The sequence below is a fragment of the Dendrobium catenatum genome, unplaced genomic scaffold (assembly GCF_001605985.2).
Source record: "Dendrobium catenatum unplaced genomic scaffold, ASM160598v2 fragScaff_scaffold_674, whole genome shotgun sequence".
NCBI classification, from domain to species: Eukaryota; Viridiplantae; Streptophyta; class Magnoliopsida; order Asparagales; family Orchidaceae; genus Dendrobium; species Dendrobium catenatum.
Window position 1 is genome coordinate 324,080 of NW_021319136.1, and position 16,451 is coordinate 340,530.

At 33.7% G+C, this 16,451-nt stretch overlaps 1 protein-coding gene across 7 annotated transcripts in view; it reads left to right on the forward strand.

Moving 5' to 3' along the window:
• LOC110106934 (glycerol-3-phosphate acyltransferase, chloroplastic) overlaps nucleotides 1–16,451 on the forward strand; it is a 68,665-nt gene that overhangs the window by 18,145 nt on the left and 34,069 nt on the right. For 6 of the 7 annotated variants that reach the window (XM_020837031.2, XM_020837032.2, XM_028695782.1 and 3 more), the window contains exons 5-9: nucleotides 8,869–8,926; nucleotides 15,286–15,387; nucleotides 15,720–15,781; nucleotides 15,882–15,992; nucleotides 16,069–16,147. In XM_020837031.2, the coding sequence (XP_020692690.1) occupies nucleotides 8,869–8,926; nucleotides 15,286–15,387; nucleotides 15,720–15,781; nucleotides 15,882–15,992; nucleotides 16,069–16,147 (412 nt within the window). The remainder of the gene's footprint in view (nucleotides 1–8,868; nucleotides 8,927–15,285; nucleotides 15,388–15,719; nucleotides 15,782–15,881; nucleotides 15,993–16,068; nucleotides 16,148–16,451) is intronic. The other variant, XM_020837033.2, reaches the window with a different exon arrangement.

Genomic DNA, 16,451 nt, shown 5'->3' on the forward strand with positions numbered 1-16,451 from the left:
TGCTTCTCCGCTAAAGCCTAGTAATTAGAAGAGTTGTGTGATGGTCATTTCATAGACTAATCTTATTATTAGTATTGGAATCTATTGTTGGAACTATCCATGTATGCAATGTTGGATTAAGCTGGCTATCTTTGAACTTAACTTCTATGCATGTGGGATAAACTAAGCTAGGTACCACTTTAATATTTAACTTATCATTCAATTCTGCATAAGATCTTGCTTACTATTGCCTCTAATTCTAAAACGTGCAAACTTCATTAAGCAAATCACTTTCGCATGGATTGTTTCACATCAAAATCCCTTGACAAATTCTTTTTGTCAGTGCTTTGTACTTGGCTTTTGCACTACTTCTGGTTACCACTGATTGCTTCTTACTCCTATAGACAACAAGATTATCCAGACAAAAAATTAGTACTCAGAAGTTGACCGTCTGTCAATGATGTTTTCTGCCCAATATGCATCTGAATACACTTCAGTGTCATGATTTATTGTCTTTACGAAGATAGGCCTCTCCTTGCTATCATCTTTAAGTATCTAAGAATCCTCTAGAATGCTTCCTTGTGTTCCTCTGTAGGATTGTGCATGAATTGACTTACAATACACTTTAAAATCAATATATGGCTAAGTGCGTGAAAGATTGATAAGACATCCAATAAGTCTTTAGCCAATTTAATTCCAAAGAAATATTTAAGATTTTCAAGGTCATTTACATCAAACTCTTCTGACAAATACTTCTTCAAATTCTATAATTCTTCCCCATCATTTCCAGATAGAGTAATCTTATTGACATAGACTATCAATATAGCAATTTTCATAGTGTGAGATTTCTTTACGAACACTATATGATCAGCTTGACCCTATATGTAGCCTAGGTTAAAAATAACCTTTATGAATTTATCAAACCAGGCTTGGGGAGATTGTTTAAGGCCGTACAAGGAAATTTTTAGTTTGCAAACCTGATTCTTTGCTATTCTTTTTTTCAAAACCAGGTGGGATTTTCATGTAGATTTCCTTTTCGAGGTCACCATTTAGAAAGATATTTTTATGTCTAGTTGTTGCAAGTACCAATCCTAGTTGGCAACTGAGAGAAGAATTATGATAGTGTTAAGTTTTGCTATAGGAGCAAAAGGTTCTTGATAGTTTATCCCATAGGAGTGTGTAAATCTTTTAGCTACCAACCGAGCAAAAATTTCTTGATAGTCTATCCCAATGGCTTCCCCCAAGAAATAATTCAGAACATTAGAGGAAATTATACGACACTGAGCAACCTCCAAGAGATGTCGATTCTTGCATTCTATCACCCCATTTTGTTGAGGGTGTCAACACAAGAACTTATGTGGATAATCTCATGATGTGAAGGCAGGTATTGAGAATACTAGTGAAGTATTCCCTAGAATTATCTGACTTGAGTATGTGGATCCTAGAGTTGAATTGATTTTGAAACATAAGGTTGAAGGGTTGAAAAATTTGTCCGGCCTCATACTTTTATTTCATAAGAAAAACCCAAGTTAACCTTGTATGATTATCAACAAATGTCACAAATCATCTAGTGCACAAAATATTTTTTTTATTTTTGATGGTCCCAACAACTCACTATGGTTTAAAGAAAAGGCAGTTGAAGGTTTGCATGAAATTTGAGGATATATAGTTTGAGTATGTGAGTATGCTTTGCAATTTGACAAGTTTCATAATGAAAAGATGTAGGCCTTTTATTGATAAATAATTTTGCAAGATACGCAAAGCTAGGATGACCTGAACAATAGTGTAACAATATAATTTCACTATTGTTATTGATATTGGAATTTGACACATAATTGAAAGATTCTAATAAACTTTGAGCATGGACATAACTTGCTTGATAAACTTGGTTTGAGGATTGATCACATGGGAGGAGATAGAGCCCAGAGCATAGTTTAGCACTGCCAATCATCTTCCCTGATTTTAAGCCCTAAAAACACACAAGTTTGGACAAAATTTAGTAACACATTGAAGATAACGAGCCAATTTGTTAATGGATGAAATCCAAGTTTGAAACTTGGAAGACACTGTTGAGATACAACTCTTTAGTAAATTGAATGGAACCTGTTCCAACTATTTTAGAATTTGAGCTATCAGCAAAATGGACGGACGAGTGACCACTACTCGACTTTCTTTCTACTCTCTCACGCCTAACCTTTTAGAAAGCCTCCCTAAGATTTGGTAGTACCGTAGTAGTTTAGTGCCCATGAATCGACCTCGAATATCATGTAACTCTCTGTTATGTCCTAAGAAAAACTTGAACAACCTTTTTTGTTTGACAATCGTCTTGTACATTACTGCATTTTCTAGACATGTCTATGAGTGAGTTTCGAATAAGACAAATTGTTTCCAATATCATGTGAGTAAGAAATTTTCACCTATGTCATTGTTCATGGAATTGATAAGCCATGATATGATCATATTATTTTAAATCTTCCACTTTCTTAAACCCAGATCTGTAGTCTCTTGCATGGATGTTGCTCCCGTGAGATACTCATCTTTTTTCCCTTATCACAAATAAATAGCGACACATATTGTGACCACTGAAAATAATTATGGCCATTTAATTTGTGTTCTACGTTGAGAATAGGAGAATAATCACTTTCACCAAGATTTAAAATTTATGAACTGCTTCCTGATTCTGGGGCCGTGATGCTGGATGTTTGTGATGACGCTATTCCATATTGCGAAGAAGAAGATGAGGGAGAGGACTAAATATGGTTGCTAGAAATATGGAAGAAGTCCAAGAACTGACCATAGAGAATTTGCTTGAGAAACAAAGAAGAGACAACTAGAAAGAATCTGTTAGAGAGAGGCGGCCTGAAGGGATTAGGGTTCAGAGGACTAGCTCTGATACCATGAAGAATTTTTTAATTTATTATTCTTCTTGTTAACAAAAAAGGCATCACATCTACATATATATACTAAAAAGTATCTAATAAATGAAATAACTAACTAGCTTATTTCTTTTCTAAAATTTATGAAATAGAATCATAGGAGAATATTTCTTTTTTAAAAATTAGGATAAAAAACATGGTAGAAGACCACAATTGATCTCTCCTTTTATTCCTAAAAATACTTTTTCTAAAATAAAACAAAATTATAGGAAAAGATCACAATCAATCTCTGCTTTTATTCTTAAAAATGCTTTCCTAAAATAAATTCCCTAACTTTGACTTTCAAATATATATATAATCATAGGGTTGGATGTTTTAGCTCCTAGATTGTTCTCCCTGTTAGATTTTAATGTTATGCGCTTTAAATATTAATACGGAACATCCATTATATTCAGGATTATTAAAATTATTTATTTATGTATTTCAAGAACTTTTAATATTGTTGATCATCAATTGGGCACAAAATTTTATTAATGGATGACTTTGATTGCATGTATGTATCTTATTATGTACATTTGTTTATGCAAATTTATTTTTGATTTTTGATAAACAATTGTCAGGATAATAGGTATTGTGACGTGTTTTTTGCTAACTCGAATGAAAACTAAAGTCAGCTTGAAGTCAGGACTTGTTTGCTCGACGTCATAATCACTCAATTTCAAACTCAAATCATGGTAGACTCGTTCAAATTTAACTGATTGCCAGCCCTAGTAATGATGAATTATTTTTCTTACATAAAATGGTGTTACTTTTAGTACTCAATAGTATTGAATGTAAAATTAGGATTTAAAAAACTGAGGACAAATAGATATAATATTTAAATATTCCCGGTTGGAAGCCTAAAAAAATTTCATATGCACTTATGGTTGAACAATGAAATTTCCAAAGGTCTAAAAATTGGTTTAGTCATTGGGTTATTCTTGGGGCATGTGTTACTAGCTAGGCATGGTAGATAATTATTCATTTAAGAGGAATGCTTGATGTGAATAATAGGACACCGAAAACGCTTTTCGAACCAAATAAAATGCCTTTTAATTGCCTTGCTCGCTATTTTCTTTCATCTTTGAATCTTTTAAATTTCTTTCACACTGAAGTGCTATTTTTTTGAACTGTATTACTTCTCTCATCATTTTGAACTATATTACCTCTTTCTCATCCTCTCTCTCTCCACCCCTCTCTCCCTCTTCACCCCTCTCTCCTCTTCACCCCTCTCTCCTCTCTTAGAATAGTAATAATTGTAATTCATACAATTTAAAATTTATCTCAGTGCTATAAAGTAATGGGAAGTTGTCGACGATATATTTGTGCACTTTTGGTTGCACAGTAAAATCCTAAATGGTCTTAAATGTGGTTTTACCAAGATGCAGTAATCAAAATGAATCCAGTAATCTCTTTGCACAGCTTGCAATGTAAACATAATGGCTAATTGGCTATAATCCCTTTTCAGTTACTTTTTTATATACCAATATTAGCCTATGCAATTTTTATCATAATGACTACAGTTGTTGGTGAAGTCCATCCTCTCATGTGAGGCTGTGATAGATTGTGAAAATGATGATATGCACAGCTGGTGCATCCAAAAAGTTATAGAAATTGTTCAAAGCTTTTGGATCTGTTTTGACATTTTTGAATACCTGAGATGATTAATTGTTAATTTATTCTTGTATGCGTGAATTGAATTTCTAAAGTAAACCCAAGGCAGTGAATGAACAGCCGTAATAACTCTTGATTTTTACCTACATGAGGGTTTAGCTTTGATTGGTTGATAGTGTTTCAAATTTTTGACAGCTTTGGAATGTTAAAGAAATTTACTGATGCAACATGAAAACATGGTGTTTGCATCGCTTGGAGGTTTTATGGCAATATATTAGATATCGACTGCAGTTTAATGTAATAAACATCATTTATAAGCACTCTTGCATGATTATGTGAAGTATTGTTTTCAAAGTGCAAAGTGCAAAGCTCAATGTGATGCATAAGGGTTATTTTTTGCATCGATGCACAAAATTCAAAGTCACTTTTATTAATTAGAGTGCTCATAAGTTTTATCTCAAGTATTTAAATTACATGAACTAATAATTTTCAAGAAATATATTGATACATTAAATAATAATTATAAAACATGTAATATTTAATAAATGACTTAAAAATTGATATAATATTAAAAAGAAATGTAATGTACACACCTAATTCGAAGGCAAACTTCAAAAGTGAACTTGCTAATTGAAAAATTCTAATAATTTTTATTCTGCATAAGAATTAACAAAACATTAATAGTTTAAAATTAGTGTGGTAGTTTTATGGAAAATTAAGAAACTTCAATATTGGATAAAAATATTTTTAGCTCATAGCAAAAACTAAATTTAAATGTAAAAAGTCTTAAAGTTTTGTAAACAAGCTTAATGTAATTCATTACTCATTATCACGCCTGTCATTCACATAATCTCTCTCCTTCAAGTAAAATTTCTTCATTGTCAAAATCATCATCATCTTCTTCTTCTTGAGTCTTCTTGAGTCAATCTCATCTTCTCATTCTTGAACAAGTACTTATGTGCATATTGGTTGAGATGATTTAGCATTCATTGTGGATGAACCTCCTCTTATTTTTGTCCTACTAAATCTACAGACGATCTTCGATCAGCTTCTCCTTATGCCTCTTCAATTTGTCTCCAAATTAGATTATAATCACCAAATTGATCTTCACTAGTATCTTTCATTTCCCAAGTTAAACCTTTCACAGCTTCCATCAATATAGCTAAACTGATTGGATTAATAGTATCTCTTAAATTGACTTTCTTTTCAAAGTTGATTGTACCTGATAAACATTAAATCTTTTAAATGCATTTGATCCTATTGATTTCTCTTTGTATGTGAACATATAGAAAAAGTCATAATGAAATGCATAAAATGTGTGAATTATTTAGTATATTCAAAATTAATAAATTATAAACTAGTTTGAAGACACCAATCAACATTGCAATCAATTCTAAAATCTTAATAGTCAAATTTTTTGTAAAGTTGAAGTTGACGCACCATGCATCTTGCACAAATTCAGGTGTATTAAAATTATGATATCACGTTTACTAAAAAAACATAAATCAAGGGAAAATGTTATAATTATATCAAAATTTCAATTAACTATATTTAGATATTTTTTGTCTCCATTTTAGATGACAAACTCAACTGTAAATATACGACCAGGATGGTTATAAATAGAGCGTTCTTGATTTATAGCCATTCTCTTCTTTGGGTCTTCCACTAACACATCCATAATTTCAAATAAAGCTTCCACCATTTATTCATTTCTTGCATTATAACCTTATTCTTATAAAAAAAAACTTCCGGTTAATATAATAGACAGCTTGATCCAATGGTTGTCGGTGTTGATGATATGAAATACTTGCTTTTACTTCTTTTCATCTCCTCCAAATGTACTACTGATTGCATCATTCAATTTGTCCATTGTATCATAAATATAACCCATAGCCGGCCTCTTGTCATGATCTACTAACCTCAATATATTCACTAATGGGCTCATAACCTTCAATGTATAGGGCACACCATTCCAAAATATAGTCTTGAGAATGATCTCCTTATCTGCCTTTCCTTTATAGTAAACACTAAACCAACGTTCAAGACAAACATACGCCTTATTATTATTATTTTTTGCTTCTATGCTTGCAATAGCTTTTACCATGCGATCAAAACTCTCCAACTTGACTGCATTGAAAGGGATGCCTTCTTGATAGAATACCTATCTATAATGTATATTTATTTTCTTTATTCCCTTATAAAAGGTCTCTTTCATTCTTATTTATCTTATGATTTTCCTTTCTGTTATCTCATTGTCAGTTTCTTGATATAGAAAAATGATCCATAGGACTTTTTATCCAAGGCACATTGCCGCTTCCTGTTCTATAACTTTATTCGAATGATCTCTTTCCACAATGCATTGATATTTAAATGTCTTATTCTTTAGTAATCTTTATCACCCTCTCATTATGTTCCATACACAAACTATGTTGTAATTTATTGTTCATTCTTGATAAATAACCGGCTCCTCTCTTATGTCCTAAGGTACCTTCTCGCATTTAGCCACACTCTTTTTAGATGCTCCATAAGGACCAATAAGATGCTCATTGGCTCAAGATATACCTCCATTTATCACCTTAAAACAATATACATATGTGGCATAGAGTATTTGACTTAGATTTTAACATCGTATACTTTCAAGATGCATATTTCATTCATGCATTTGGATAATCCATACTTAAATTTCATTACATATATGATTAAGATCATTAATTTGATTTGTACTTGTGGGTGGATTTGACCACGCATGTGGAAAGCCAATCCCATTAAACTTATGCATATAAAAATAATTAAAGATAATTATTTTATTAGAAATATATTCATGCTCTCAATTATATTATTAGCAAAAATTAAACTAATTCCTTTACTTGGAAGGAATAGGCCTCCATTGCCACTTTTGAATAAAATCAACCAAAAAAAGTAATAGTATGTCTAATATTTTTGCTGAAAAATGGAAAAATAATATTTTATTTAGTTAAAAAATTTCTCTCTTAATATTATTAAAAAATACTCATTATTATGGCTAAGCCCCTAAGCTTTGGAAAATATTGAAGCTATGATGAAGGTTGATGGTGAGAAGCTTGTGATGAAGTTGAGGGAGAGAAGCTTGAAGTTGCTGGTTGAAGGGTTGATGTTAAAGGCTTGTTTCACTAGGTAGGGTTGAGTGCTTAACATTTTTTAAATAAAAATTAGATTGGTTCAAACAAAAAGCGAGTGAACCAGACCTATCAAAAAGCCACTAAGCCTTAAGCTGTGATCCATAATGCGTTGCGCTTCTTGCAAGCCTCGTGCATTCTTTAGCATGCGATGTAAGGAAGCGGTCGTTTCATGCGCATGTCGCGCGAGTTAGATGCAAAGTGGGGAAGCCCCACATCGCAATTGCTCGATGGCAAAGCGTGCTTTTAATAAGCTTGATGTAATTCCTAATGAAAATGTGAGGCTAGACTAGTATTAAATAATCTTGATCTTTTGGCAGGCCGTGTGACCGCTTTGCCAACCTTTGATCACATTAGCACCATGCACGAACGTTAATTGAATGACATGAAATGGTTTGCTTGTTGCTGCCTATTTAGTGCAACAGACAAGTTCTTAGCGTGTTTGTGTAGGGCATGTTCTTATCTTTCCCATGCATCAGAATTGTCACTGCCAGTGGATTGTGTTAGCCATCTACTTCAGGCTAGGCGGCATAGGCGTACACATAACATATTCTTCTTTCCCAATTTTGCTCCTAAACCCTAATTCCTGCATGAGTTGGACCATCAGTGAAGAGCCAACTTCATTGAGGAATCCTATGAGGTTCCTTAATCCTTGATCATAAAGACCTCTCATGGCAATCTTAGTAAGCAAACAGCTAGTTTTTAACAAGGAACCAATGCCAACAAATCCAACTCAACAAATCCATCTCTTACATGCTTTTCGTGTTAGAGTATGTTTGGTGACATCTGATAAGTGATATATCAGAGTTTTGTGTATGCAAATGCTGTTTGGGAGTTTTTTTTTTTTAATTACTTTTCAGTTTCTTTTGTGTTGATCTTATTTTTTAACTTCCAAAGTACAAACTTCACTAATTTTTCAGACTAGAAATACAAAAATGCCTTTTATCTGCTTTATATATGAAGAAGAAAAGCGATGTTTCTAAATGAAATTGCTGAACCACTGAGTTTGATTTGCTGTTTTACTTGAGTAAGCTTGGTGTGGTATCACAACTGAAATATCTAGATTTTATTCATTAGCACAAAAGAATTATTAAACTATAGTTGTAAATATTAGCCTTTGTACAAATAGGTCCTACAAAAATTACATTTAGCTTTCTCCATTCAATTGCTTTTATTAAAACTACATTTATTTATTCTATCTTCAGAAAATCGTACATTGGCAACATTTCCCTCTTCTCTGAGATTGAACAACATCTTCTACAGGTACAAAAGTAATCCAATTATTATAGTTTAACTGCTGGGATGATTTGGTGGTTCATTTTTTAATTTATACTGCTATATCCTCTTATGAAATATGAGATAGACAACATAATTATAATAGGATATTCTTATTAAATCAGGTGCATTTTATTTCGATTCAATTTCTTGTTGTTGATGATGCTATCTGAAATTGATATTTCAGCAGATATCCTCGCAAATATTTTCTTTTGGTTTAACTCTGTGTTATAGTCTTCTAATATTAATGCTGATCTTCCTTTTCAAGGTAACCTGTAATTCAGAGCAATATTTTTTTTTTTCATCTTAAGTGTTTGGATGGTAGGTTTGTGTGATTTCTTAAATTATTTGCTAGCTTGTTCATTCTGATAAAATAGTAGGTTTGTGGAAACAGCAAGCATCCACCTCACTTTCTTTTAAATAAGCATTTTCTTTGTCAATTCACAAACAATGGTTAACGAAGCCTGGCATGCCAGCTGAAAATACAGAAGTTGATGTTTAACTGTTGCTGCAGCGAGAACAATCTGAATTCAGATGCTGTTTTTTTGTGCTTTTGCATATTTCTACATATGTTGTAATCAGATTGCAGTGGCATTTTCTCAGCATCATTTCTACTGATTGGGACTGAGTCTTGGCGTGGGCTTTTGGACAACTGAATACGTTTGAAGAGGCTTGGTCTTTTGGAAGGTGGGGAATGGCAGCTTTCTGTTTTCCTGCAATATAGAGAATGATAGTCTTGGTGTTGCAGGAATCAGGAACAGTTTGGCAGTAGCATAGGTATAGGGTGAGGATTGTTTGCTAGGATCTTGAGGGTTGGAAGAGAAGACAATAATGCAGAATCATGGAAGCAAAACTGGAGTGCATAGGATTGAAGGAGAATGAAGAAAGGCTTAAATTTAATAGATTAGGCATCAACTAAATAGAAGTTCAACAAGAGTTGTAGGCTTTATAGGTTGAATCTCATAATATCAAATTAACTCATGTTTTTTGTTGTCATTACATATGGTAGCACCATTATCACAAGTAAAAATCATAGATTGTGTAACAAGAAAATCAAATTCTGATGTGAAAACCTTGAACCTATATCATTTTGATGCAGAATGGGCTGTAACTCTATATTCAACCTCGTTTCTGTTGACCACAACACACTAACCTAACTACCCACGATCCTCCCCCACTCATGGCACTAAAAGACTCGACCGAATCTCCCTCTTGTTTCCTTTTTGACATGACCAAGTAGAAACGGAACTCCCTCTCATTTTCTATGTTGATTTGCATGCATGAACGGCATGCTCACCCCTATCCGTTGATCTCTCTATGCTGCACGCAGAAGCCGAATCCCCCTCACTCTTCTCTCATCCCTCTATGCTCGCAGGTGACTCAACCAAACCCAATGCTTGTGCCTGATCCCAGGTCCATCCGCTGTTGCCGCTTCCGACTCCAACTCTCGCATGTGAGACCCCAAGTGCTCGCGAGCCCTCACGCTCGGCTAACCCAGCCTTCGACGAATCCGATCCGCTTGACCGACCATAGGGGCTTGCGCCTATGGGAATTTCAAAATTCTAAAAATCCTAAAAATTCAAAATCCAGCCTTAATTGAAAGTGCTCACTCATTATCAGGAGGGGTAATTAACCATAGGGGCTTGCGCCTATAGGAAACCAGACCCCATATCATAAAGTCCTCAAAAAATATGGGTGAAATCTCTGGGTAATGTCTTATCTAAAATCTAATCCGCCTTTTGAAAATTTATCACGGAACCTAACTCGTTAACTCTCCTCATCAACACAAAAAGAAGCGCGGAGAGGCCGAGATGTGAATTTTCGGTGCCCACAAGCATATTGGGGAAAGAAAAAAATACAAGTAAAGGTGGGGAAGGGGGGTGGGTCTATGACTTCTAGAGTTCGGTTTTATTCATTTGAGAACCTGTCTTATTATACTAGGGAATGATTTCAACATGCCAAGTATAACGTAATGAACCTGCATTACTCAATATATATGGACCTCCCTATTATGTAATTTCCTACACAAGTAGTACATACTTCATAGCCTTTTATTGCAATTATTTATATTCAATTGGTTGATATTTGAACTTTTTTATTCTCTTGACTTAACCTACTTATGGAAGATTATTGCTAACTTGTTTATTGTTGATTACTGTTTGTTAGTTTAGTGACTTCGATTAACATTGGGATAATATCTATTAGTAACTAATTATAGTTCAGTCAAGGTTTGAGTTTTATAACTATTTTTTTTTCTAGAACTTTTTGTCAGTTTTCTCTGTCACACAATTTGCCTTTTTGGTTCTGCTGGAAGTTGTGGCAATAGCTCCTTGTGATGCTTTGCAAGCTTTCTAAATTTCTTTGATTGTCTCATGCATTTTGGTTCATCTCGAAAGTCTTGTTTGAGGACTTATCTTTTCTTCATGGAAAATGTTATGTCAACTTCTTCTTCTCTTTTATAAGCAACTTTATTCTTGATCATTCTTTCAAATAATATCTTATGACTAGATAATGAATTGAGTGCACAAATGAAAATTGTAGTAAATTTTCATATTACATTGTAAAAGTAAAATATAACAATCTAGGATAATAGTATGATAGTTTAAAATATTCTCTTTGATGGTTAAAGAGACGAGAGATCCAAGATCTGCTTTCTTTTGACACCCACCTTGCTTGTAGTTGAGTGAATGAGAGGACGTGTCAATAAATTTTGTTTCTTATTTTTTCCCCACCTGAAGAGCATGATTTGAAATCTCTTGTCAATGTGAGCGTAGTAATGGCAGGCTAATGTCACAATATGAAGGTTTCTTAGAAATAGTGGCATCACCATCCTCAACAATAATGGGATCAAGGGCTAGCTTTGACGGTGTGTTTGAAGCAATGGTTTTAGATTCAAAAGAGATTATGCTATTTTCCATATGATTTAGCACATGAAGGGAATGTTGTAAAGCCTCTAGTTCTATTATGAAATCTTGTGGTTATTTTGAATTTTATGTACATGCTTGAACTGAGGGAGAGGGAATATCCCCAACAAGTGGTGAGATATTATGAGCATTAGTGTGCTCCCCATGTACCTGACTGCAAGGATGGATGACAGATGATTTTCTTAGTTTTGGATGAGCTTTGTAGTAATATGAGTAATTTTGTCCAAAAACTTTGTAAGTTGTGCAATAGGAAGGAATACTTTTAAAATACAACTTTCTACCAAGAACCACAAGAGGAGCCAACCACACATGACTTTCTAAAGGCTTAGTAACATCTAATTCAACTAGAAGAATATGGTCTAGTATGGAGAGCGGTGGTATCATCTACTTGTAGAGGTATGCCAAAGATGATGAATTAGTCTGTGCGGACACTGGATTGGGAGAACCATCCGGTTTGTCTCTATGAACAATAAAAGCGCAACTCACTACGTTTTTATTGTTCATACTTTGCTTTTGATATTTACAGAGACAAAACCAAACAATTCTTCTCGTCAGGTGTCTGCACACAATAATTTCTCTGCCAAAGATAGAGCCCACAAATTAACAGTAGATTGATTAAAATATCAGACCCTAAGCCTGGGAAAAGATATCCATATTGAAGTGATAGGAGGTTCCATAAATGAGTTTAAGAGAGGAAACTATTTTAACATTTGCATCGCTGAACAATTCAAATAATAGGAATGCTTTGACAACAATCTAGAGTAATTTGCTTCAATAGATTGTTTGGCAATGATATGACGATGATCCAATAGACCAATTGAATATTCTCTAACCAAATGTAAATTAGATAGGAATGAAAGTATAATTTCTAGATTAGGACGTCTCATTGAGAACTTCTCTCCTATAGAGAAGAAAATGCGCTAAGCTAATTCAAAGATCTATGCTTGAGTAAAGATGAGAATTGGGTTATCTTGATATATGGAGGGTTGTTTATCCTCCCCGGTCACTGTCCCACATGCTCATTTTTGCACATAAAGTACTTGCTTCGTATGCCATCTTTGTCTGAAATCGCTACTACTGCAACTCCTGCTTTGCCCACCCATGCTGTTCATGACCACTTACCTCTCACTCTCCCATGCCTCTCACCGTTATTGACCACACATCGTTTCATTCCTAGTTTTATGCATATTCAACACCTACACACCCCAAGCCCACAACTCTTGTGAACCTTCTCCAAATAGTAACTTATCTTCTTCTTTTCATATGCATTTATTGATTCACCTACAACACTTGCAATTTCTCCATTGAAGCTTGTCGTCTATGACCTTTGTTAGCCAAGTTTGCTTCCTTGCTGGCTAAGATAGTGGCAATTGTAGCTATTCATAGATTCACTTAGCTGCCAAGCCTCTTTGCCTGGTTTCTTCTGTTCACCATAGAGATTACAAGTGCCAACCTCATTGTACAAGTAAATTTGAACCTCTTGCAAAAAAATTCATTATAAGGGAGCTTTTGTCTCTCTAATTTAATGCCATCATATTATTATAAATAAAAGGAATCACTATATTATGAAGACCAATACTATCTTGCACCTCATGAAGGTTGGATTTGTGGATGTCAATCTTATCCATTTAATTCTCCTCACCCATACAGATGTTATGTTGAGCATGATTCCTATGACTAATTTATGATGATGCATCTTATGGAAATACAAATCATTCGATGAGTTCTGTCCTATGACAAATCAACTCAAATATAAGTCTTCACCACATTACAATACTAGTTTCATCCGCTCATTTTCAACTACATCATCTATTCCCTCTTGCAATGATAATGGTCTTTATGATTAAATTCGTGATCATAAACCGCTTTCTAATGATCAATTTTATGATGATAATCCTTATGAAAATATTTGTGATGACACAACTTTTCGTGATGATGAACTGGACCTTGAAGGTAATCACGAGATATAATTGTTTTGTTTTTCTTTATTTGAGCTTGATTTTAAGATATTGTTAGAGGATAAGCCACATCTTATATATGATGAAGTACGTAAGCCTAACAGTGATATTCAACATGAGACAATATTTCCTATAGCTTTTGTTCACTTGTCATTATTTTAGTAGACATGTTACTTTAAATGATCACAATTAGTTTCAGTTGTACCTACTAGATATTGAATTTATAATGACATTGCCACCTTCGTCATCTATTGATCCTCATTGCAAAGATTTTATATCTGTGAAGTTTTGGAGCTACCTAATGCCCAAGTCTCCAAATTTTCGCATGTTCTTGAAGCTTATTCCTCATGCTGATCCTTGCAATGCATTCATGCTCCTTCCATTTGATGATCCATGGCCTTTATCAAGCTCTTCAAGATAAGAGTTTTGACTATTTGAATTAATTAATGTAGTACAAATCAAATAGTTTAGCCCAAAAGATGTTGATTTTCATAGCAAATCAAAAAGAGTTAAATTGGGCTACAACAGACTTGAATTGGACAAATTTATATTGCCACCATTGTTACCTATTCCACTATTGATGCACATAGCAATGATTTTATTAGTGTATAAAGTTTGGAGCCACCCAACACGTAAGCCTCCAAATTTCTGTGTTCTTTGAAATTATTCCTCATTTTCCTCTTTGCAATACATGAATGTTTCTTCCAGCAGATGATCTAGTGATGCCACTTCCTACACGCCTCCATCGTCTTGCTTAATTGAAGATTTCTTGGTTTGTCAGCTGGATAGATGTAGTACAAATAAGTTAGTTTAGCCTAGAAATGATTGAATTTTCATAGCTATCCAAAAGGAGTTGAATCAGATTACAATGGAGCTAAATTAGATAAAATTTCACGCCTTTTATCCCCCTTTCTATTTCGGGACAAACTTTATTATTTTTGTTCATTGGATTTATTTATTACTTTTTAATTATCTTCTCGGATAAAGTTAGATTCAAATTTGAATATTTTATTTAAGATAATATTAAATTTGAATTCAAATTGTTTGGCCTTATCCTTGTAATCATATTTCTATATATAGAAACCTGGGGCTTGTAATAGGTTGATTGGCGAACCTATTTTTTTGAGGCCAATTAAGTGTTCTTTCTTCTAGTCCAAGTTGGATTGAAGTTTTGTATGTGGAATTTGTCCATCTTATCTCTCCATTTGATAAGACTAGTGGTTCTGATGGTGATTGCTTTATTTTTACAATTTCCTGTTCTTTCTTTGAAATATTACTTGCTATTGTGAAAATCATGGCTTATTGTTGAATTTGTGCAGCGCTATTCTCATCTAGACTTCATCAGTAGTAACATCTTCTGTTGTATCTTCTCGTTTTCTCTTTTTATTCATATTTTTTGCGACATGAAATACTTGTGCATGCATCATCTTCTCACCATTACATTACTTCTTACCATTTGCTGTAGGGTCATAACATAATTTTGTTCTCCAACCATCAAACGGAAGCAGATCCAGCAGTAATTGCCTTGTTGCTTGAAAGGACAAATCCTCAAATTGCTGAGTCAATGGTAGCCCGAGTATCTTGAATTTTTGAAATAGTTTGTCAATTGCTAATAAAAGAATGGGGGATTTACACTTTGTAATTATATATCTGAATTCTAACTTTTTATATTTACTTATATAATCTTTAAACGACATCAAAATATCACTAATATTTATACATCCTAACCGAGATACATCTTTCCATATATCATCTTTTAATGTCTTTTAAATACTAAAATGTTATATAAGTAAACTTAAATTTTTTGGTGTTAGATATATAATTATATAAGGATTTTGTGCTGTGTTAATCCGCCTAAAGAAATTATGTGTGGTTATTATGGATGACTTGTCTGTTCAGGTGTTTGTTGCTGGGGATAGAGTTGTTACTGATCCACTTTGTAAGCCATTCAGTATGGGAAGGTACCTTATATCGGTTCTTGTATGTTTTAAGTTATGACCTTGATTTGTCATTGATTGTGTGTTGAATATTTGATAATCTAGTGCGATCCTTTCCTACCAGAAACCTACTGTGTGTATATTCTAAGAAACACTTGTTTGATGATCCTGAGCTTGTTGATCTGAAAAAAAAAGCAAATACCCGAAGTCTCAAAGAATTGTCAGCTCTTTTTAAGTGAGTCTCTCCAGAACATTTCATCTTCATTAAGATTCTCGCTATGCTTTCTCACATTTGATTCTGGAAATGCAAGGAGTGGATCACAGATAATTTGGATAGCACCAAGTGGTGGAAGAGATCGGCCAGATCCTGAAACAGGGGAATGGTTTCCTGTAAGCTGTATTGCATTGAACTTTCTCTTTTGATTATGGTCTTCGATTTTTTATACGGATATCTCTATGCCTAATGCTTTATGAGCTCAAGCGGAAACCCTTTAATCTAGATGTTTTGTTTACCTTATGATGCAGTAGGCACTCTTATACTGTGGTGTTGATTGAGCTTCTACACTTTCAGTTTCCGTTACCTATGTTTCATTATGCATTTTTTGCTTCATGCAAGTGATTTTAAGTCAAATCTTCTATTCCTGCTCTTATTTTATTAATTATGTGCCAGTGTGCCTTCTATGAACTACTTTTG